Raw genomic sequence first — 17,184 nt, 5'->3', positions numbered from 1 at the left:
GGAACCTCCCCTCAGCTCTTTCCCGAGCTGGGCTTTATCCCTACTTAAACCTGGCTCCTTTTACACAGGAATCACCTGATTCCTCTCAGGTGCGGCCCATTCTTTAATCAAAGTTGGCTTAGCCCCAGGCTCTCCAACCCACATAGATCAAGACACCCTGTTACGTGACGTAAGAAGACAAGTCCCATTTGAGTTTTGGTGGGACTTATGTTCTTAGCAACTCAGAAGCACAAGAATGACCGTACCGGGTCAGACCAAAGGTCCATCTAGCCCAGTATCTGTCTACTGACAGTGGCCAATGCCAGGTGCCTCAGAGAGAGTGAACCTAACAGGCAGTGATCAAGTGATCTCTCTCCTGCCATCCATCTCCATCCTCTGCCGAACAGAGGCTAGGGACACCATTCTTTACCCATCCTGGCTAATGGCTAAAACTGCTTCGGTGTTTTTGAAAGTCTCACTGTTGGTTAATAAAATTAGCAGGAAGTTTTTTAGCAGCTGAAACAATTTGCACAAAATTAATAACTTGACATCAAATAGACTATAAATAATCCAAGAAATGAGTCTTTTTAAGATTTTGTGGTAGATTGCTAACAATATAATTTTAAATCTGATTACTTTCTATAAGTATTAGTCAATTTAGCCTCCCTATCTTAGTTTAGGAGACATTACTGTGGACCAAAATTTATCATAATTGAAAGAGTTGTTTTAAAATAGACATACACTATTGTTAAAAATGGCTTTGGTGCTTTTGAATAATAAATTGCCTTATTTACGATGTTCAGCATAATATTCACTTTTGTATAGAAGTGAGGTTCCTGGTTTTCGGTCTGAACCAGTAAGCCAACAAACAAAAGTGAGCTAAGCTTTTATACAATATAAAACCCCCATGTTCATAACGTACAAAATTTGCTGGTGTCAGGGGCATGGACAGCTCCAGCTTTTTTGCCGCCCCAAGTGGCAAAAAGAAAAAAAGATAGTCGCAATCGGCGGCACTTCGGCGGCAGCTCTACTGTGCCGCTTCATTCTTTGGCAGCAATTCGGTGACCGATCCTTCCCTCTGACAGGGACTGGGGGACCCACCACCGAATTGCCACCGAAGACCTGGACGTGCCGCCCCTTTCTATTGGCCGCCCCAAGCACCTGCCTCCTGCACTGGTGCCTGGAACCGGCCCTGGTCAGGGGAGAGCAGACCCTAAAGTTCCATGTGTTCACAGGCTCTGATACCCACCACCCTGTCTGGAAACTTGTCCCGGGGAGCACTAAGCATCCAAGATAGCAATTTATTGTATAACTCAAAGAAAATTGTGTTTGTTCACTACTTAAAACCGCATTTTTATTTGTTGCAGGATTGTGGCCTTAATTAAGCATTTGTATATAAATTGTAGCAATTCTACTGATACAAACATATTATCCAATTAGTATCAATTATGCCGATTCTACACTAACTGTAAATCGACCCAAGTAAACTTTTCTGGCCATATTTAAGATGACGGTGTTGGCTGGTTTGCTTCCTCCCCCTAACAACTTTGGCTTTGGCTATGTGCGGTGCTGGAGACCCCTTTCCTATCAGTATCTATGACCTGACCCTCTTGAGCTATGTTATATCATTCCATTTTGACACCTTTTATCAAACTTTAATGAAATGACCCAGGCAAACAAATTGTCATTAAACTTTCCATCACTTTGTCCCTTGGTATCGTCTTTTATAAATTGGACAGCAAATGTTGTATTGATCTTCTCGTTCTTGCAGCTGAACTTGAAATGACCCAGACTGCTTGTTGTTTATGGCCTAGAGTTGCTTTTCCTTGACATTTCCATCCACAGCATGACATCTTTCTTGTTTTTCTTTCTTTCTTGTGGAGATGAATGAACAAGACATACAGTATCGAGATGTCCTCGGTCATGGCAATGGAGGCACGGTCTACAAGTGAGTGTTGCATTTCGCTTAAACTTCTTGAAAGCAGAATTTAGTAAATCTTTCTCTCTCAGGTGTGCAATATGTTGGTGGACGGCCTTTGCTGACATATGGTAAAAGACCATAAAATACAATATATGTAATTTAGGCTTTTCTAGAAATTCTCTTTCACATTTGCCTTCCAGATCTTTCGAAATATTGGTTTCTAGGTGCTATGAGGACTGGTGGGTTTTTTATCTTCTTCATATTTAGAGTTGAATCACTCCTGGGTGACAAGTTAATGGTCCACAAGTGCAAGTTTAACTGGCCTGAAGCATAAAGCATAATTTTTCCTTCCCTCTTTTTAATACTGTTGTTCTTGCTTGCTTATCATACATGTTGCTAGTTCATTGCTTGCACTGACACCAATTGGATGCAAAGTTATTATGATACCATTGCTCTGCCTTTCTGCAGCACTACAAAATTAGTAACATCCCCCTTTCTGTTGTATCCACTTCCTTCCCCTGTAAGAAGCTCCACACACACACAGACTGATGAATATGTTAAGTTATAAACTCCCCCAAATTTTGATAGTGATGCTTATACCCTGAAGCCAGTTTTAATTTTAATATTGTAAAGATTATAATAGCAAAGAAATAGTTTTCTCAACGGGAAAGTCTTTCTCATGCGTAGTGCAAAGTTTAAACCACATAATGTAATATCTGGTACTTAATAGTCTGCAGTGGTGTATGAAAAATATTCCGCTAGGAATTAAAAAATCCATACTTTGTAAGAAAGCCCTCAGGGAGTAATAAAGGTTTCCTCCAGAGAGCTATTTACCATATACAGTAACATGGCATCCCATTTTGATCTTGTTTATACCTTACACATTTTAACTTGGATATTAATGTTTTTTAAAAAATGTTTTTAAAACCACAACACATTTATTTTATTTTTTAATTGGCTGCCAACTTCCCTAAGCTCCTGCTTTCTGTCTCCTAACATGAATTTTAATAAAAATGGGTTTTGGAGTCGTTATCAGAGTAAATGCAGATTTGTTATGAATCTTAACAGATTTCCAAAATCAAGTCAACCTGGTACATGGAAGGTGGTACAAAGACCTTCTATCATGTTCTCTTATTTGTCTTCTGGATAGTACTTATTCTCTAGAGCTATAGATTTCAAACATATGTTTTGTAATCATGATGTGCTTTTTCTCTTTATACTGGGGAGAGATTTTGGATTGTTGCACTTACAAATCAGTCTATGGCTGCTGTTTCTTTGGAGAGAGTTGCTTCTCTTTCTCAGCTGGAGGACGAGAGCACAACCCATTCTGGAGCAAGGATTGTTCTTAGAGAGAGAATGGACAAAGGGCATTGGGGGGGATTGGAACTTCAAGATCAGGACCAGACATAGTGAAGGAGAACTCATGTTTTGTTGCTTGTGGAGGGCATGGAGGACCATTTTAACAAGGAAAATCTTAGCATGCAAGTCCCGCTCGTTAAAACCACATCTCTCATTGTTCCCCAATATTAGATCACCTTCTTGGAAGAAGTGGATCTAATAAGGGGCAAGGAAGGAGATATTGTCAGCAGGCACTATTCTTAGCCTTGTGCAGAATAGAAGATTTACCATTGTCATCATTCTCTAAGATCTGATTGGAGCCTTAGCGTGATTGTCTAGTACAAATTGGCAGGATGGTTGCATGGTACATAATTTCAAAATGATACCTTGGCGATGGCCTTGTTAACCAAGGACGTAGCCCTGCTGATCTCACCATATTTGCTTAATGCTGTTTCAAAAATACAGATATGTCTGTATCTCTCTTGCTTCTGCATCCTGAACATAGAACAGGGGGTGCACTTGTCACACACAGATACCTTGTATGTATGTTATACATATACCTTGGTTGTGCTGTGGCCTTCACGCCCAAGCTGTTTGTGCATCACATGAGAAAGTGTAAAAGCAGCAAAGAGTCTTGTGGCACCTTATAGACTAACAGACATTTTGGAGCATGAGCTTTCATGGGTGAATACCCACTTCGTCGGATGCATGTAGTGGAAATCTCCAGGGGCAGGTATATACAAGCAAGCAACAAGCAGGCTAGAGATAACGAGGTTAGTTCAATCAGGGAGGATGAGGCCCTCTTCTAGCAGCTGAGGTGTGAAAACCAAGGGAGGAGAAACTGGTTCTGTAATTGGCAAGCCATTCACAGTCTTTGTTTAATCCTGAGCTGATGGTGTCAAATTTGCAGATGAACTGAAGCTCAGCAGTTTCTCTTTGAAGTCTGATCCTGAAGTTTTTTTGCTGCAGGATGGCCACCTTAAGATCTGCTATGGTGTGGCCAGGGAGGTTGAAGTTTTCTCCTACAGGTTTTTGTATATTGCCATTCCTAATATCTGATTTGTGTCCATTTATCCTTTTCCGTAGAGACTGTCTAGTTTGGCTGATGTACATAGCAGAGGGGCATTGCTGGCATATGATGGCGTATATGACATTGGTGGGCATGCAGGTGAATGAACCGGTGATGGTGTGGCTGATCTGGTTAGGTCCTGTGATGGTGTCGCTGGTGTAGATACGTGGGCAGAGTTGGCATCGAGGTTTGTTGCATGGATTAGTTCCTGAGTTAGAGTTACTATGGTGCAGTGTGCAGTTACTGGTGAGAATATGAGAAAGTGTGTTATGGAGTTGATTAAAGAGACTGAAATCCTACTACTGCCCCGCTAAGAGAAGGCAGAAGAAGAAGATAGTGATGGAAAAAACATGGTTGGCACCAGTGGGGAAGGACAGAGGCTAAATAGAGTGTGGAGAAGGGAAAGAAGTGATGGAAAAGTCGAAAGAAGAGAGGATGAAAGTGGCACGGTGAGATGGGAGTGGAAACTGCTATGAGGTGTTAGTATAACTAAAGGCTTGATCCATAGCCCACTGAAGTTGACATTAGTGGGCTTTGCATTAGGACCTAATGGTGTACCTAGCTGCTGCCCTGCTCCTAAGGGATGGCTGGATTTTAGGCCCAATGTGTGTATATAGTTTATAAAGAATTGTGATATCCCTAGAGGTGAAAGCTTCTATATGCACGTCAAATATTTGTATAATATTGCCATGTGTACAACACATGCGCCATAGAATCCATATAGGAAACTTGGATAAAACGCTAGGCAGCATCAATCCTGCCTGGTATGCCTTTGACCTTCTTTACTCTTCTATGTCACGAAAGGACAGATAAAGCAAAAAAGGTGTGAAAGGGAAGGGGTGGCACTTCTGGCAGCTCCTCTGCATGTTAGTTCTTGGGTGGGCTGTGATGATCCCAGTGTCTGTCTTGTTAAGGGTTTTGGGGTGTCTTGATTTGTTATAAACTGGCTTTCCAAGGAATGATGGTTTTTTGGGAGGAAAAACTTTAAACCTCCCCTGAGCCTAGGAGAACATACTTTTTTTGTTTTTCTTTTTTCATTGGTGTGTGTGTGTGTGTGTGTGTGTGTGTGTTAAAATATAAAAAATGCCCACTGTAGTAGCTAGTTGATTTTTATTTTTTTTTTCTCATGAGCCAGCGGCATTTCATCCTGCTTCAGAGAAAGTCTACCCATGCCGTCTGAGATCAGGCTTACCATTCCTAAGGTTTGGTTTTACTGGACACCCAAATAACAGAGCATAAACCTCAGCCCAAGTTTCCTCCTCAAGCCCAACTGTTGTTAAGATATTAATTCCCGTAGGATCTCCCGGTGTTTGCTCCTAGTTCCCCCCGTGTACTCTTTCATTCTGGGGGAGTTACTAGCGACTGCTGTTATAAAAAGTCAGCAGAGTGAACTCTGCATCTTTATACAGAGGTTGATGTAGAGCTGGTCTAAATTTTTCAAAACTAAAAATTTTGAAAGAATTTCAAAGTCATGAAAAGATAGAATGAATATAGAAATGAATATTAATGTTGTTTGGATGTATATTTTGGGGTGTTTGACTATGGTCCGGTGATATGTTCAGTATAAAGCCGGTAAAACTTTCTTATATTGAAGCATTTGCCTCTCTGTAGTGGGAATTGGATCTTCCTGGCCAAAGACGCATACATGTTATATGCGCCAATAAGAAATTGCAAAATGAAATATGTACAGGTGGCTGGATTGCACTACAGTAATGGATAGCAACTCTCAAGTATTTTATTCTAGTAGATCAATGAGCATTTGTCAGATAAAATTAATTACAAATGTTTGACTCTTTCAGCCTACCAGCATTCCATGCCATAGGTTTGTTTCAGAAGGCGGCATACATGGTATTGATTTGAATGAAAAGAATGAGCGGGTATGTGTGGGTATCTTTTCCTTGTTCAATTTTTGTCTTCCTATCACTTCATACTAAGTCGTTTCCATTATGGCAATGATATATTATCAGCATTCAGCAAACAAGATAGCATGTTGCAGGTCGCTGAGCAGAAATTTTCAGCCTCTGTTTCCACGTGAATTAACTATTATTGAAATAGTTTATTGAGATTGAAGTATTGATCACTTTTCATGCTAACCTTGGCTTAAGGGAAGAGAGAGGAGGTGTTTTCATTCTCTTTGGAAGACACTGTGTTTCATTAGAAAATATATATATTTCATTTATTTAGGTTTTTTACAGCCTCCACTATTTTATTGCTTGGAGAAGGGGTATCTTGGCTTTATTTTTATGACAGTATAATTATACTTCAGAAATGCACTTGATTACTGTGTGTAGCAAAACTGTTCCAGTATATTGGCTTGGCCAATATTGCTATACAAACAACTTTTCAGTCAATTGAGTCTGGCAAAAATCAATACTTTATAGCAATATTTCTAGTGAGAACTTGCTGAATCTGAATGTTTTTTCTTCAAAGAAAAGGGATTTTATAATTGCCTGACTTCCTTTTAAAATTATTTTCTACTGCTTTTTGATGCACTATTTTTTTTAATTAAGGAATGATAAGCAGCTACAGAGTTCAATCACTGCAAACACAATTAAGTCATCTTGCTTGTTTTGAATGCATATAATATGTAGCTCTGGTACTTTGTTGGGAGTGTGCTCCTCACTTTGAATAAAGCTTGTTGAAAAGTTATTTGGAAGTTCAAAATAAATAATAATCCTTCCACCATTCTAGTCTGTTTTCATCATTAAGCCACTTGGATTTGCTCTTTGTATTCACTAATTTTAGGCCCAGTTCTGTGAGATCTTTTGTACCCTCAGCTGCCATTGATTTCAGTGAGAGTTGAGGGTGCATGATTGGGTCTGATATAGTTATGGTGGTGGATTTATTAACCTTCCAGTTTTATAACAGGCTTTCTAATTTTTCTCAACTATTTTATAAAAATTGATATGATGGAGAGTATAGGCTCTTGGCTGCTGCACAACAGAAGAAAATATTTGTATACTGCTGCATCTAGGGTATTTAATTAAATTGCTTTTTTTGAAAAATAATTCACTGCAAAGTCCAAAAGGCATTTAAAGTGTTTGTCTTTTTGCTACATTTTTTTACCTCTATCATTGGTTACAGAGCTCTGAGAGACCATATTTTTGTAAGATTGCTTCCTTTCTTTAGTGAAATATGTTAACATTTTGATACACAATGTAATGTGTAAACTCTGCCGCTGAGTCTGAGCAGTAGCTGCACTAAATTATTTAGAACCAAAATACTGTATCAGTATGTATTTAGAATGTAAATATTATATAGAAATGGTATTTGGTACTGGCAAATAATTGTTTTGTAATATTTTTCACATGCATGGCATTCTCTGAAGTTTCACACTTCTACTAGATTCTGAAACAAAATCATTCAGCATATTTTCACATGCATGGCATTCTCTGAAGTTTCACACTTCTACTAGATTCTGAAACAAAATCATTCAGCATATTTTTAATTTCATATTTTTTAATTTCAGCTTTTTAAATGCAGGTAAAGAAATGTCAAATGTTCAAATAAAATTAGAATTCTCTTTAGGTTACAGTCAGTATAGCACTTTAAAATGCTTGGAGTATTAAAAGTATGTATTGTGTATGGTGTATGAATATACTAGATTCTACTAGATTGGTTTACAGTATCAGCAAGACATAGCTATATAATTACTCAGTCAACATAATGTCCCAATTAAACCATAATAAATTGTACAGTAAAGTTATCTAAAATCTGTGAGTAAAGTGTATTGGTCATCATATCAACCAAAATTTTGTTAAATCAGACAATTTCGTTGTTGTTTGCATAATTATGTGGAGGGTCTGGAGAGAGGTGGTTGATCCACAGGCCAGAAGACTGGTGTGGCTGCAGAAAATTAATATAAATATGGAGGTTTAATATTTATTTGTGAACAGTGTGTATTTTCAGTTTGCATCAGAAATTCACTTGAGCAGTTTTGCTGTTCACTTGAGTTGTGTGCTAACGTCAGAATATGCCCATTTGTATATTCTTTATCACAACCACCTTTGCGATAGGCCATTTCACATTGCACACAATGCATGGCAAAACATCTGGAAGGTTGTCTTGATGTTCAGGTGTTTCCCTTCTGAAAGCAGCATGTACAAGCTGTGCTATTTGAGTATAATCCTCTGTAGGATGAGAGGTGAAGCTCACTTCTAGGGTAAAGGAGATGGAGGTTATCCAACCTCCAGAAGCCAGAGCGGTGACAGAATTGTGGCATTACGCCCCATATTCTTCATAGTAATATTATTATATGATTATGGCATAACTATGATGTATTTTATGCAAGATAGGTCATGTAAGATATAATTGAAAAGGTTATGATTTACTGAATATGACTATCCTATTTGTATGTATGCATCATTTTGGTATCTGACGTTAGGAATAGTGTCTATGCATCTATTACAAATGTGTTTACACCTGGGGAACGCCCACTAGGCAGAATGCAATCAGTCTAGATGGGAAGGGCCGTTAGAGAAAACAAGAGGTCTTAGAAGATGCTAATCTCCCACTGGGGAGCCTTCCTAAGGACACTACAAACAGCCTCAGAGTCATGGCTGCTGTGTCCCTATAGGGGCATGTGACCAAGTCACCTGTACTGAACTCCATCTTGGAATACCAATGTTTTTCCACTGACTGGGCGTGGCAGCCAAGAGGGGAGAGAAAGGGTTCCCGCCATATGCAAAAGCTATTTAAGGCAGGGAGTGACATCATCGTGGTTCTTCACTGACTTCCTGCCCAAGAAGATTGCTAGAAACACCTGAGGAACAAAGACTGGACTAGAGGAGAAGGGCTGACCCCAGGCTAGAGGGATTTCTAAGCCTGTGAAAGGAATGCCTGTGGTTTTAAGCTGCAAGCAAGTGTAGCCTGCCCTCAAGAATTTCTGCAAACTGCCTAAAACAACAGTTAGGGTGAGAATTTGCTACTCGTATCCAATCTCTTTAGTATAGTAAGCTTAGATTACATTTTTGTTTATTTGCTAGGTTTGAGCTGTTTGCCATCCCTTATAATCACTTAAAATCTATCTTTTGTAGTTAGTAAACTTGTTTTTGTCTAAAATCAGTGTGTGGAAATCATAACTGGGAGCAGAAAGCTGTTGCCTATCTTTCTCTACATTGAGGGAGGAGGTGAATTTCATGAGCTTATGCTGTAGTTCCCTGTGCAGCGCAAAACGGTATAATTTTGAGTTTGGACTTCAAAGGGGAGTGCATGCCTTAGGAACTGTGAGGTGCCTTAGCTGAGCCTTCCCATGCAGAGCTGATCTCAGGATCTGTGTGTAGCTGCAGCTGGGTGTGTCCCTACCTGTGTGTGTGCTGGAGGGGAAGGGAGCCCAGGCTGGTGAGTCAGGCGGGCTCAATGGTACCCCAGTTCCACAGGAACCCATCACAAGAATATTTGAGATTTTTGCTGTTTCCTTATGTAATTTGGGCTCTTCAGGGTTTTTCTGTTTTCTTGCTTACCTCAAAGTATTTCTTTGATCAAGAATAGTGATGCATGTATCGTTGTAAAGGGACAATGTCATGAGGGGAGTCTAGAGTGCAGACGTGTTCTTCAGAAACAGTAACTTCTTCCTGTATCCTCTTCCAACTTAAATGATGGTATTGGCCAGACTCTAAATCTGAGTAGTGATTCCACCTCTCCCCATTGTTTGTCATGAGATTTTTTTCACCATCATTTTCCCTTTCATTCTACTTCTATCTATTGTTGTTTTTGTCTGTCTGAATAAAGCTGTAATAAATTGCCCTTCTGTAGCAATCTCCATCTGTGGATCTCAAAGCGTTTTACAAATGTTCATGAATTAATCCTCACAGAATAATGCTGTGAGGAAGGGAAGTATAATCAGAAATTTACAGTATGGAAAATGTAGGTACAGAGAGATTAAATGGTTTGTTCAATGTCCTACAGCAAGTCTATGGCATTTGTAGGCCTAGAAACCAGATCCCCTAATCTTGTATTCTAACCATGACACATGCTTCCTTTCTATCCTTACCCATTCTGCTTTATTTTTCCATTTCTTGTGGCTATTTTACACCCTATTTTTAGTCATGCTAAAAACCACTGTAACAATAATAGCTGGAGTAAATTAAAAATACCCCACAGAATTTTCTTCTTATTGTCCTTGCAGTTTAAACAAGACTGACCAGCGATTGCTGTTCGTTTGTTTCTTTTGACCCTAGCCATTGCTTGCCTGCCTCATAAAATCTGTTATGCACAAAAGTGCATAAAATGAAGATAAAGTGCCTCCTTCAAGACTGACAAAAACCATTCCTTTGCAGAATGGTAGTTGCAGTGAAAGTAAATAAATGAACGGACAGCAATCACAGCCTAGTTGATGAAACTGTTCAATTAAAGCACAGGCATTTACATGGTGTAATTTCCCTAAATTGCCAATGAGCCCCTTTAGACACAACCAGTGTTCAAATTGATTTCAGCATTGATTTTGGCTGAAGCTGATAAATTTCTGCTTGTTAGTTAAAGTAATTTTGCAGAAGACTTTGTACTGTGGTATTGAAATGTTCATTTAGCTGATGGTTAAAAGAGGAGTTATTTACAGAAGGTTCTACTGTTGTTCTGAGATGGGACAATTCCCCAATCATCTTCTACTTTTAATTTTTTAAGCTTCAGTATACCAATCAATAGGTTATTGGAACTGATTAAAACTTATCCAACCAGCTGCCTCTGGCCGTTTAATTAGAAATGGGATGATTCTTAAATTAAAGTTGTTTTGTTTGCATTGTATACCCATCCTCTAGAATGGAAGATTAAGTGAACAGAAATTTAAGCTGCTTTTGTTAGGTGTTGTGTAAATGCAATGTAAGTTTTTTTTTTTTTCAGCAGCTTCCCTTGCCTTAGAGGAAGCAGCACTCTAGTGGTTAGAAGTAACAGTCTTCTTACTAAAAAGAACAGGAGTACTTGTGGCACCTTAGAGACTAACAAATGTATTGTAGCATAAGCTTTCGTGGGCTACAGCTCACTTCATCGGATGAATGTAGCGGAAAATACTACATGCTACAATAAATTTGTTAGTCTCTAAGGTGCCACGAGTACTCCTTTTCTTTTTGCGGATACAGACTAATATGGCTACTACTCTGAAACCAGTCTTCTTACTAGATCATTCGTGTCAGCCTTGAGCGAAGGCTGAGTGATGCCAAAGTGATAGATAGGGGCTGTCCCTTGGCAGAGATCACTTTTTATAATTCTTTTGTTTATAAAACCTGTGCAATCTGATACGTGCACAGTAGAATGTCCACTCGATGTGTGTTGTGTTAGAACCATTTATTGTGAGAATTTACTGTCATCATGTTTTAAACTGTGTCCTTATTCTCACTTAGAATTTTCTGTAAAGAACAGTGAGTGGAACAGAAAAGTCAACAGTAACGTCATTAATAGCAGGATGCTGATTTTCCATTTCTTTCCCCTGAAGTTCCTGAGGGGGGAATGTTCAGTGGTTATTCTGGAATATTAAGATTAGCCAGTCATATCTGAACTTGGTCTAAAACCATCTTCTGGCTGCATCGCAGAAACATTTCGATATTATAGGCACTCAGATATTTTGCGGACTCAGCTTTTGGGAAAGCAAGGTTCAGAAGCAAAGATTTCACAAGGGCCTAAAGCTGGCAAGTGGGAAGAATAGCCAGGATCATCTCAAATGTACTTAGAACACGTTTTAAAAAAAAAAAATCAATGTAAAACTAGTCTGAATTAAATTTTTAATCTAAATTTTGTGTGAAACTGAGCAGAGATTAAATGGAATCACCAATTCCAGCTGCTGTAGGGAATGCCAGAATAATTTTGTTTGTTTGCCATATGGTTATCTTTTCTAGGTCTAGGAAATATTGTGCAAAACCACTGTGCTCCTTAAATAGTTCTCACTCAGCAGTTAGGGCATGAATGTGTATTTGACCAGAGGCCGTCTCAAGTTGAGGACTAAGGGATCAACCCCACAGAGGGATTTTATGGATAGATCTCTTTGTCTATGCAGATCTCTTTGCAGGATCCAGACCCTTTTGTGGCTGTGGTGATAGGAATGGACAAGGGAGATGAGGAAGGGAAGGGAAAGCAATTTGTGTAAAGGATGACTTCCAGATTTCTGGTCTTTGGGGGGCGGGGGGGGTGTGCAGAGGGGGAAAGGAGGATTAAGAAAAGTGGTAATAGATGGAAATGACAACTGTACAGATGTTGCTTGGGTAAATGACATGGGGATCTACTTAATCTCACACGCATATACACTGGCTCTCACCCTCCTCCTCCATATGTGAAATCAAGTATTGTACATTCATTTTTTACTGTTTCTGGTGTTCGTTTTACTCTTTAGAAGAGTTTAGATTTTAGATACAAGCATTTTTTTGGTTCTGTAGTTTAACAACAAATCATTTTGCAATCACTATTCAAGCATTTGTAATAGGATTTTAGACAGAAGGAAGGTTGGCATAGATTGCTTTTTGAACTAGCAGAGTCCCCATAAAAGCTTCTTTTTACAACTGCTGTTCACTTTGTATTTCCTGTTTTACCAGCCAGAGAGCCAGGCTAATGTGTTTGTCTATTACAGAAGGCAGCAACAACTGTCAAAGTGTTTATTTCGTAGAAACAATTTGAATCTATTTTTTAGATGGCCATTTTAGTAGGTGACAACGCTATCGTTAAAACTCCCAAAGTCTGACCATTAGCATGAAACACAGTGGTAAATCCACACACGCACAAAAGCAGTAAACCAAATCTGTGGGTGATTTGCCGCATGTAGTTTGCAGCTGGTGACCGACATGTCATTCTACAATGTGCAACACTTATTTTATTCATCTTACACAATGCTGTGACAGAATTGTTTTGCTCTAGGTTATTTCTGTTAGGACAAGAAAATGTTCAATCTGTTTGATTCTCTTCAGAGTTCTTGCGTATGAAGAACTGTTTGCTGATGATGCGTGCCACCAAATGAACTGCTGGTTATTGTGTAAACATTTACATTCAGAATGTTGAGACCAGACACTCCTGTAGGCATGTTTATTTCCATTGGGTCTTCGATACCTGAGTTCTGAAGGTCTTCACCATTCCTGTCCTTCTGAAAGCCTGTGTTGTGATTCTTTGTCAAGGAGGATTACGCTGTGTTTTCTTTGGAGACCATCAGCGCTGTTCCTTAGGTGGCCTGATACAGATCTGGGTAAGGCTGAACAGTGTTTGTAGCCTTTGTTGAGTGGAAAAATGCCTTTCTCTTGAACAAGTATTCAGCGGACAAATGATGAGGTGGAGGGAGGGCAGGAGAAAGATAGATGTATGCACACACATGAGATGACTTGGAAAGTTTACTTTTCAGATGTCCTAAACATCAGGATAAGGAAAAAAATGTTTGCACTGTATTCTGTTTTATGAGCAAGTGCATGTGACTACATTGGGAGAGACGTGCACATCTAAGGGCAGAATCTGTCTCTTGTTGATTTGGAAAGGAGAACCTAGTGAATCAAAGATTTTATATATTCTGTGTCTTGTCAAGCTTAAAATCTTGGAGGAACAGTTTCCCCCACTCTCAAACTCTTGTTCCCTTAGAGAAATTATTTTTGGCATAGTCGGTGGAACATATGTTTTAGGATATAGATGATTAATCATGTTAGAATATGTTAGGATTGGTTAGGTAAATTTCAGTAAAATGATTGGTTAAGGTATAGCTGAGACTATTGCTATATAAATTGGGGCAAACAGGAAGTAAGTTGGAATTCGAAAATAAGGAAAAAGGAACTTGGATTTAAGCTTGCTGGAAGTTCACCCCAATAAACATGGAATTGTTTGCACCTTCAGGCTTCGGATATTGTTGCTCTCTGTTCACACGAGAAGGACCAGGGAAGTGGGAGGGTGCACGATAAGCCCTCTAACAGTATGAAACAAGAACACTGCAATGTTGGAGGATCCATTCCAGTTTTAAGGAGAAAATATAGTATCATTTAAATAATCATTCTAATTCTTATCAATGAAAAACCACAATTTCCATCTGGGTTTTGTCACAATAAGTAAAATTTCAAGAAAAAGAATACTTAAGTGATTTTGGAATTGTTATAGCTATATTTGCTTTTATTAAGGAAGTAGATTTACTGTGTCCTAGTAGAAAGGATTTCCCATATGAAACTGGATGCTGTACTTTTTGTTACTGGCTGCAGTATTAGTAGCATGCCTGAATTCAAGGTCTATTCATTTGGAAAAACCCCTAGGAATTGGTAGGATTCTACAAATAATTTAAAAGAATAATTGCTTCTACTGTTTTCATAGGCATTCCTGAAGTATATTATGTGGCAAGAAATACTTATACCAACAGTCCTCACTTGCCAGAGTTTCTGAAGGAAGTACCATGTTTTGTTCACAGGAGCTGTGTTGTCCTGTCACTGTTAGAAATTTTGTCAGCTATTAGAAGGATCGTTGTTCATGTCGCACTCCTTGTCTGTACCCAGCCCAGATCGGGGAAGCTAATGATTCAACCAGCAGACCAAATTCGATGGTGAATCCAGGTCATGCGCCACCTGAGGCACGTTGCACATACGCTAAGAAGACTGATCGTATGGATGTGATTACCCAGGAGATTCTTTCAGGAGCCTGTGCAGGCGGAGAGCGCCATTTACCTAGTACTCAGTGGCCACGTCACTAATGAATTTACACTGTAGCATCACATCATTCTGTCAGTTTTGCAGACGTCAGTTATGTGTATAGCGAGGGGTAGGGAATGACTATTAGTGGAATAGGCAGGCTATGGCTTGTCATTGAATTGGTTCAGTCTTATACAGTGAATACCTTATTGCTCTGTTGTTTCCATTATTGATGGGGGAGGAAATAGAAAAGTAGTTTGCTGGGAAGAATTTAGGAATGGGAAGCAGGAATTCCTGAAATCTAATCCTGGCTCTGATACTGAATCCTTCTGTGATACTGTGCAAGTCGTTTAACCTTGTGTGCGTTAGTTGTCCCATCTGTAACACTGTAGATATAACATTAGTAACTCTTCAGTTCTGTGAGTGAGGTGGTAATTAAGTTGCAGATAAGTGTTAAGTTTTTTAAAGTAATTTGATTATACTAGATTAAAGGTGAACAATGATGTTTTTTAGTTACATATATGCTAAAAGTTTTCAGAAACGTAATATATCTAATCTATGCACTTCTAATGTGCCCATCCCTAAATCCTTACTTAACATATGGGCATAAGCTTTACAGTAAAATGTATGTATGAAAACAACCTGAAAATTGTTTCCTCTTTTTCATGTGCCAGGACCCAAGTTCAGAGTTCTTTGCTTTTCCTAAAATAAAGATATCACAAACTCTTAAAACTCTGTAATAAAAACCTCTCTTTGCAGTGCTTTTAGGTATTAAACCCCTAACTTTTGCAAGAGGAACACAAAACTATTATCTCAGGGCATGGCAGGGTTAAAAACATCTAAAACAACCTAACAAAAAAACATTTCTTCTCACTTTTGAGACATATGTATTTGTAAGTTTGGTCTGTTATATAACCTTTTTTAACTTTGAGGTGTTTATATGACGTGCTGCAGAAATTTGATGTCTCCATTAAATGTATGAAAGTTTTAGATATTTATCAGAAAAGATCTGATGAACTCAAGATTATTTTATGAATATGAGTCAGCCTAAACCATCACTAGTTTCTCCCTTTATTTTTCTGTGGTTTAGACCTTAAGGCATAACTAAGTAGGCAGCAGAAGAGAGAGACGGAAAAAAGTTTTTTTTGTGTAATATAAATTCCCGTGTTACTGTTGAATCTCAGCTCTTTATTTCCTTGTATTCTTTCCTGTTCAAAACTGCTCTTTAGTTTTATTTTGATGTTGTGAGGAGTCATCTGGAATTCTTCCTCCCAAATCCCCTCAAAGTTCACATTGTATTGTTTTTGCTTCTGGGGGAGAAAGGATACATATACCACCCTCTGAAGTTGATCAGAATGTCTCTGATGTTAGCTAGAGGACGTTGTTTGACCATCTTTCCTTCTTTACCCAGAATAACCAGCCTCCACCCACAGACTTGGGCATACTGCCTTAGTAAGGCTCCCTGGGTGAGCTTTTGATTTTCATAGTAGAGGTGACAAAGTTATGCTGAAGGACTTGGCTTGCATTGGGCCCTTCAGGGCTTTCAGTGTCTCGGGACATGGTTAAGAGCCAAGGTTAATAAAATATTTGACACAACTGTGCCAGTCTTGCTTAGAAGCTGTTCACTGTAATGGATGTAGAGGCCTAGAATAATGAATGCTGATGGAAATGTGAACAAAGATTTCCGTTTCCTTTCCACAGTGGATATGTTCCAAAATCTATAGGAGTTGGAGTCAGTCTTTCCTATACTTATATAGTGTATTGTGGCTTTCAGCAATCCTCTCTGAATCTCACACTTTTTCACTAACAGAACTTCCCAAAATGGAAACGTCAACCATTTATTTCATCTAGATTTTCAGTTGCTAGGCAATCCCACAAGTTACTTTGTTTTGAATTCTCCTGTGGTTTCTAGTACAGTACACCAGGGCAGGGGTCAAGGCCATAAATGACTCTTCTTCACCATATCTGCGTGCCAGCTTCATTGGCCTATTTGTCCGCTTCTCCCACAGCCATTGCTATCCTATCATGCCACCTCTTATTCGTAAGATGTCCTATCTGAGCTGGGCTGCAAAGCCACTACGGTCTCTTCTGCCTCCCTCCTGAAGACTCATTTCTTCTGTGAGGCTTATAAGAACCCTATTGATAAGTCCTCTACTTATTTATTCCAACTATTTGATTTAATCAAATATAAGTTTTGGATTATTTCTAAACTCAGCACTTGGTTGAGTAAATGGATTTATTTTATTGATGCTGCCGCTTCTCCTGCCCCTCCCTATTATGGCATTATCCCCTTCACCTAATTGTGTCGCAGC

General features: G+C 39.0%; 1 protein-coding gene across 8 annotated transcripts in view; it reads left to right on the top strand.

Moving 5' to 3' along the window:
• Nucleotides 1-17,184, top strand: part of MAP2K5 (mitogen-activated protein kinase kinase 5) — a 191,762-nt gene that overhangs the window by 38,797 nt on the left and 135,781 nt on the right. For all 8 annotated transcript variants that reach the window (XM_039491615.1, XM_039491614.1, XM_039491613.1 and 5 more), the window contains one exon: nucleotides 1,863-1,927. In XM_039491615.1, coding sequence (XP_039347549.1) covers nucleotides 1,863-1,927 — 65 coding nt within the window. The remainder of the gene's footprint in view (nucleotides 1-1,862; nucleotides 1,928-17,184) is intronic.

The sequence above is a fragment of the Mauremys reevesii genome, linkage group 10 (assembly GCF_016161935.1).
Source record: "Mauremys reevesii isolate NIE-2019 linkage group 10, ASM1616193v1, whole genome shotgun sequence".
Taxonomy (NCBI): domain Eukaryota; kingdom Metazoa; phylum Chordata; order Testudines; family Geoemydidae; genus Mauremys; species Mauremys reevesii.
This window is presented reverse-complemented; position numbering and strand designations above follow the sequence as displayed.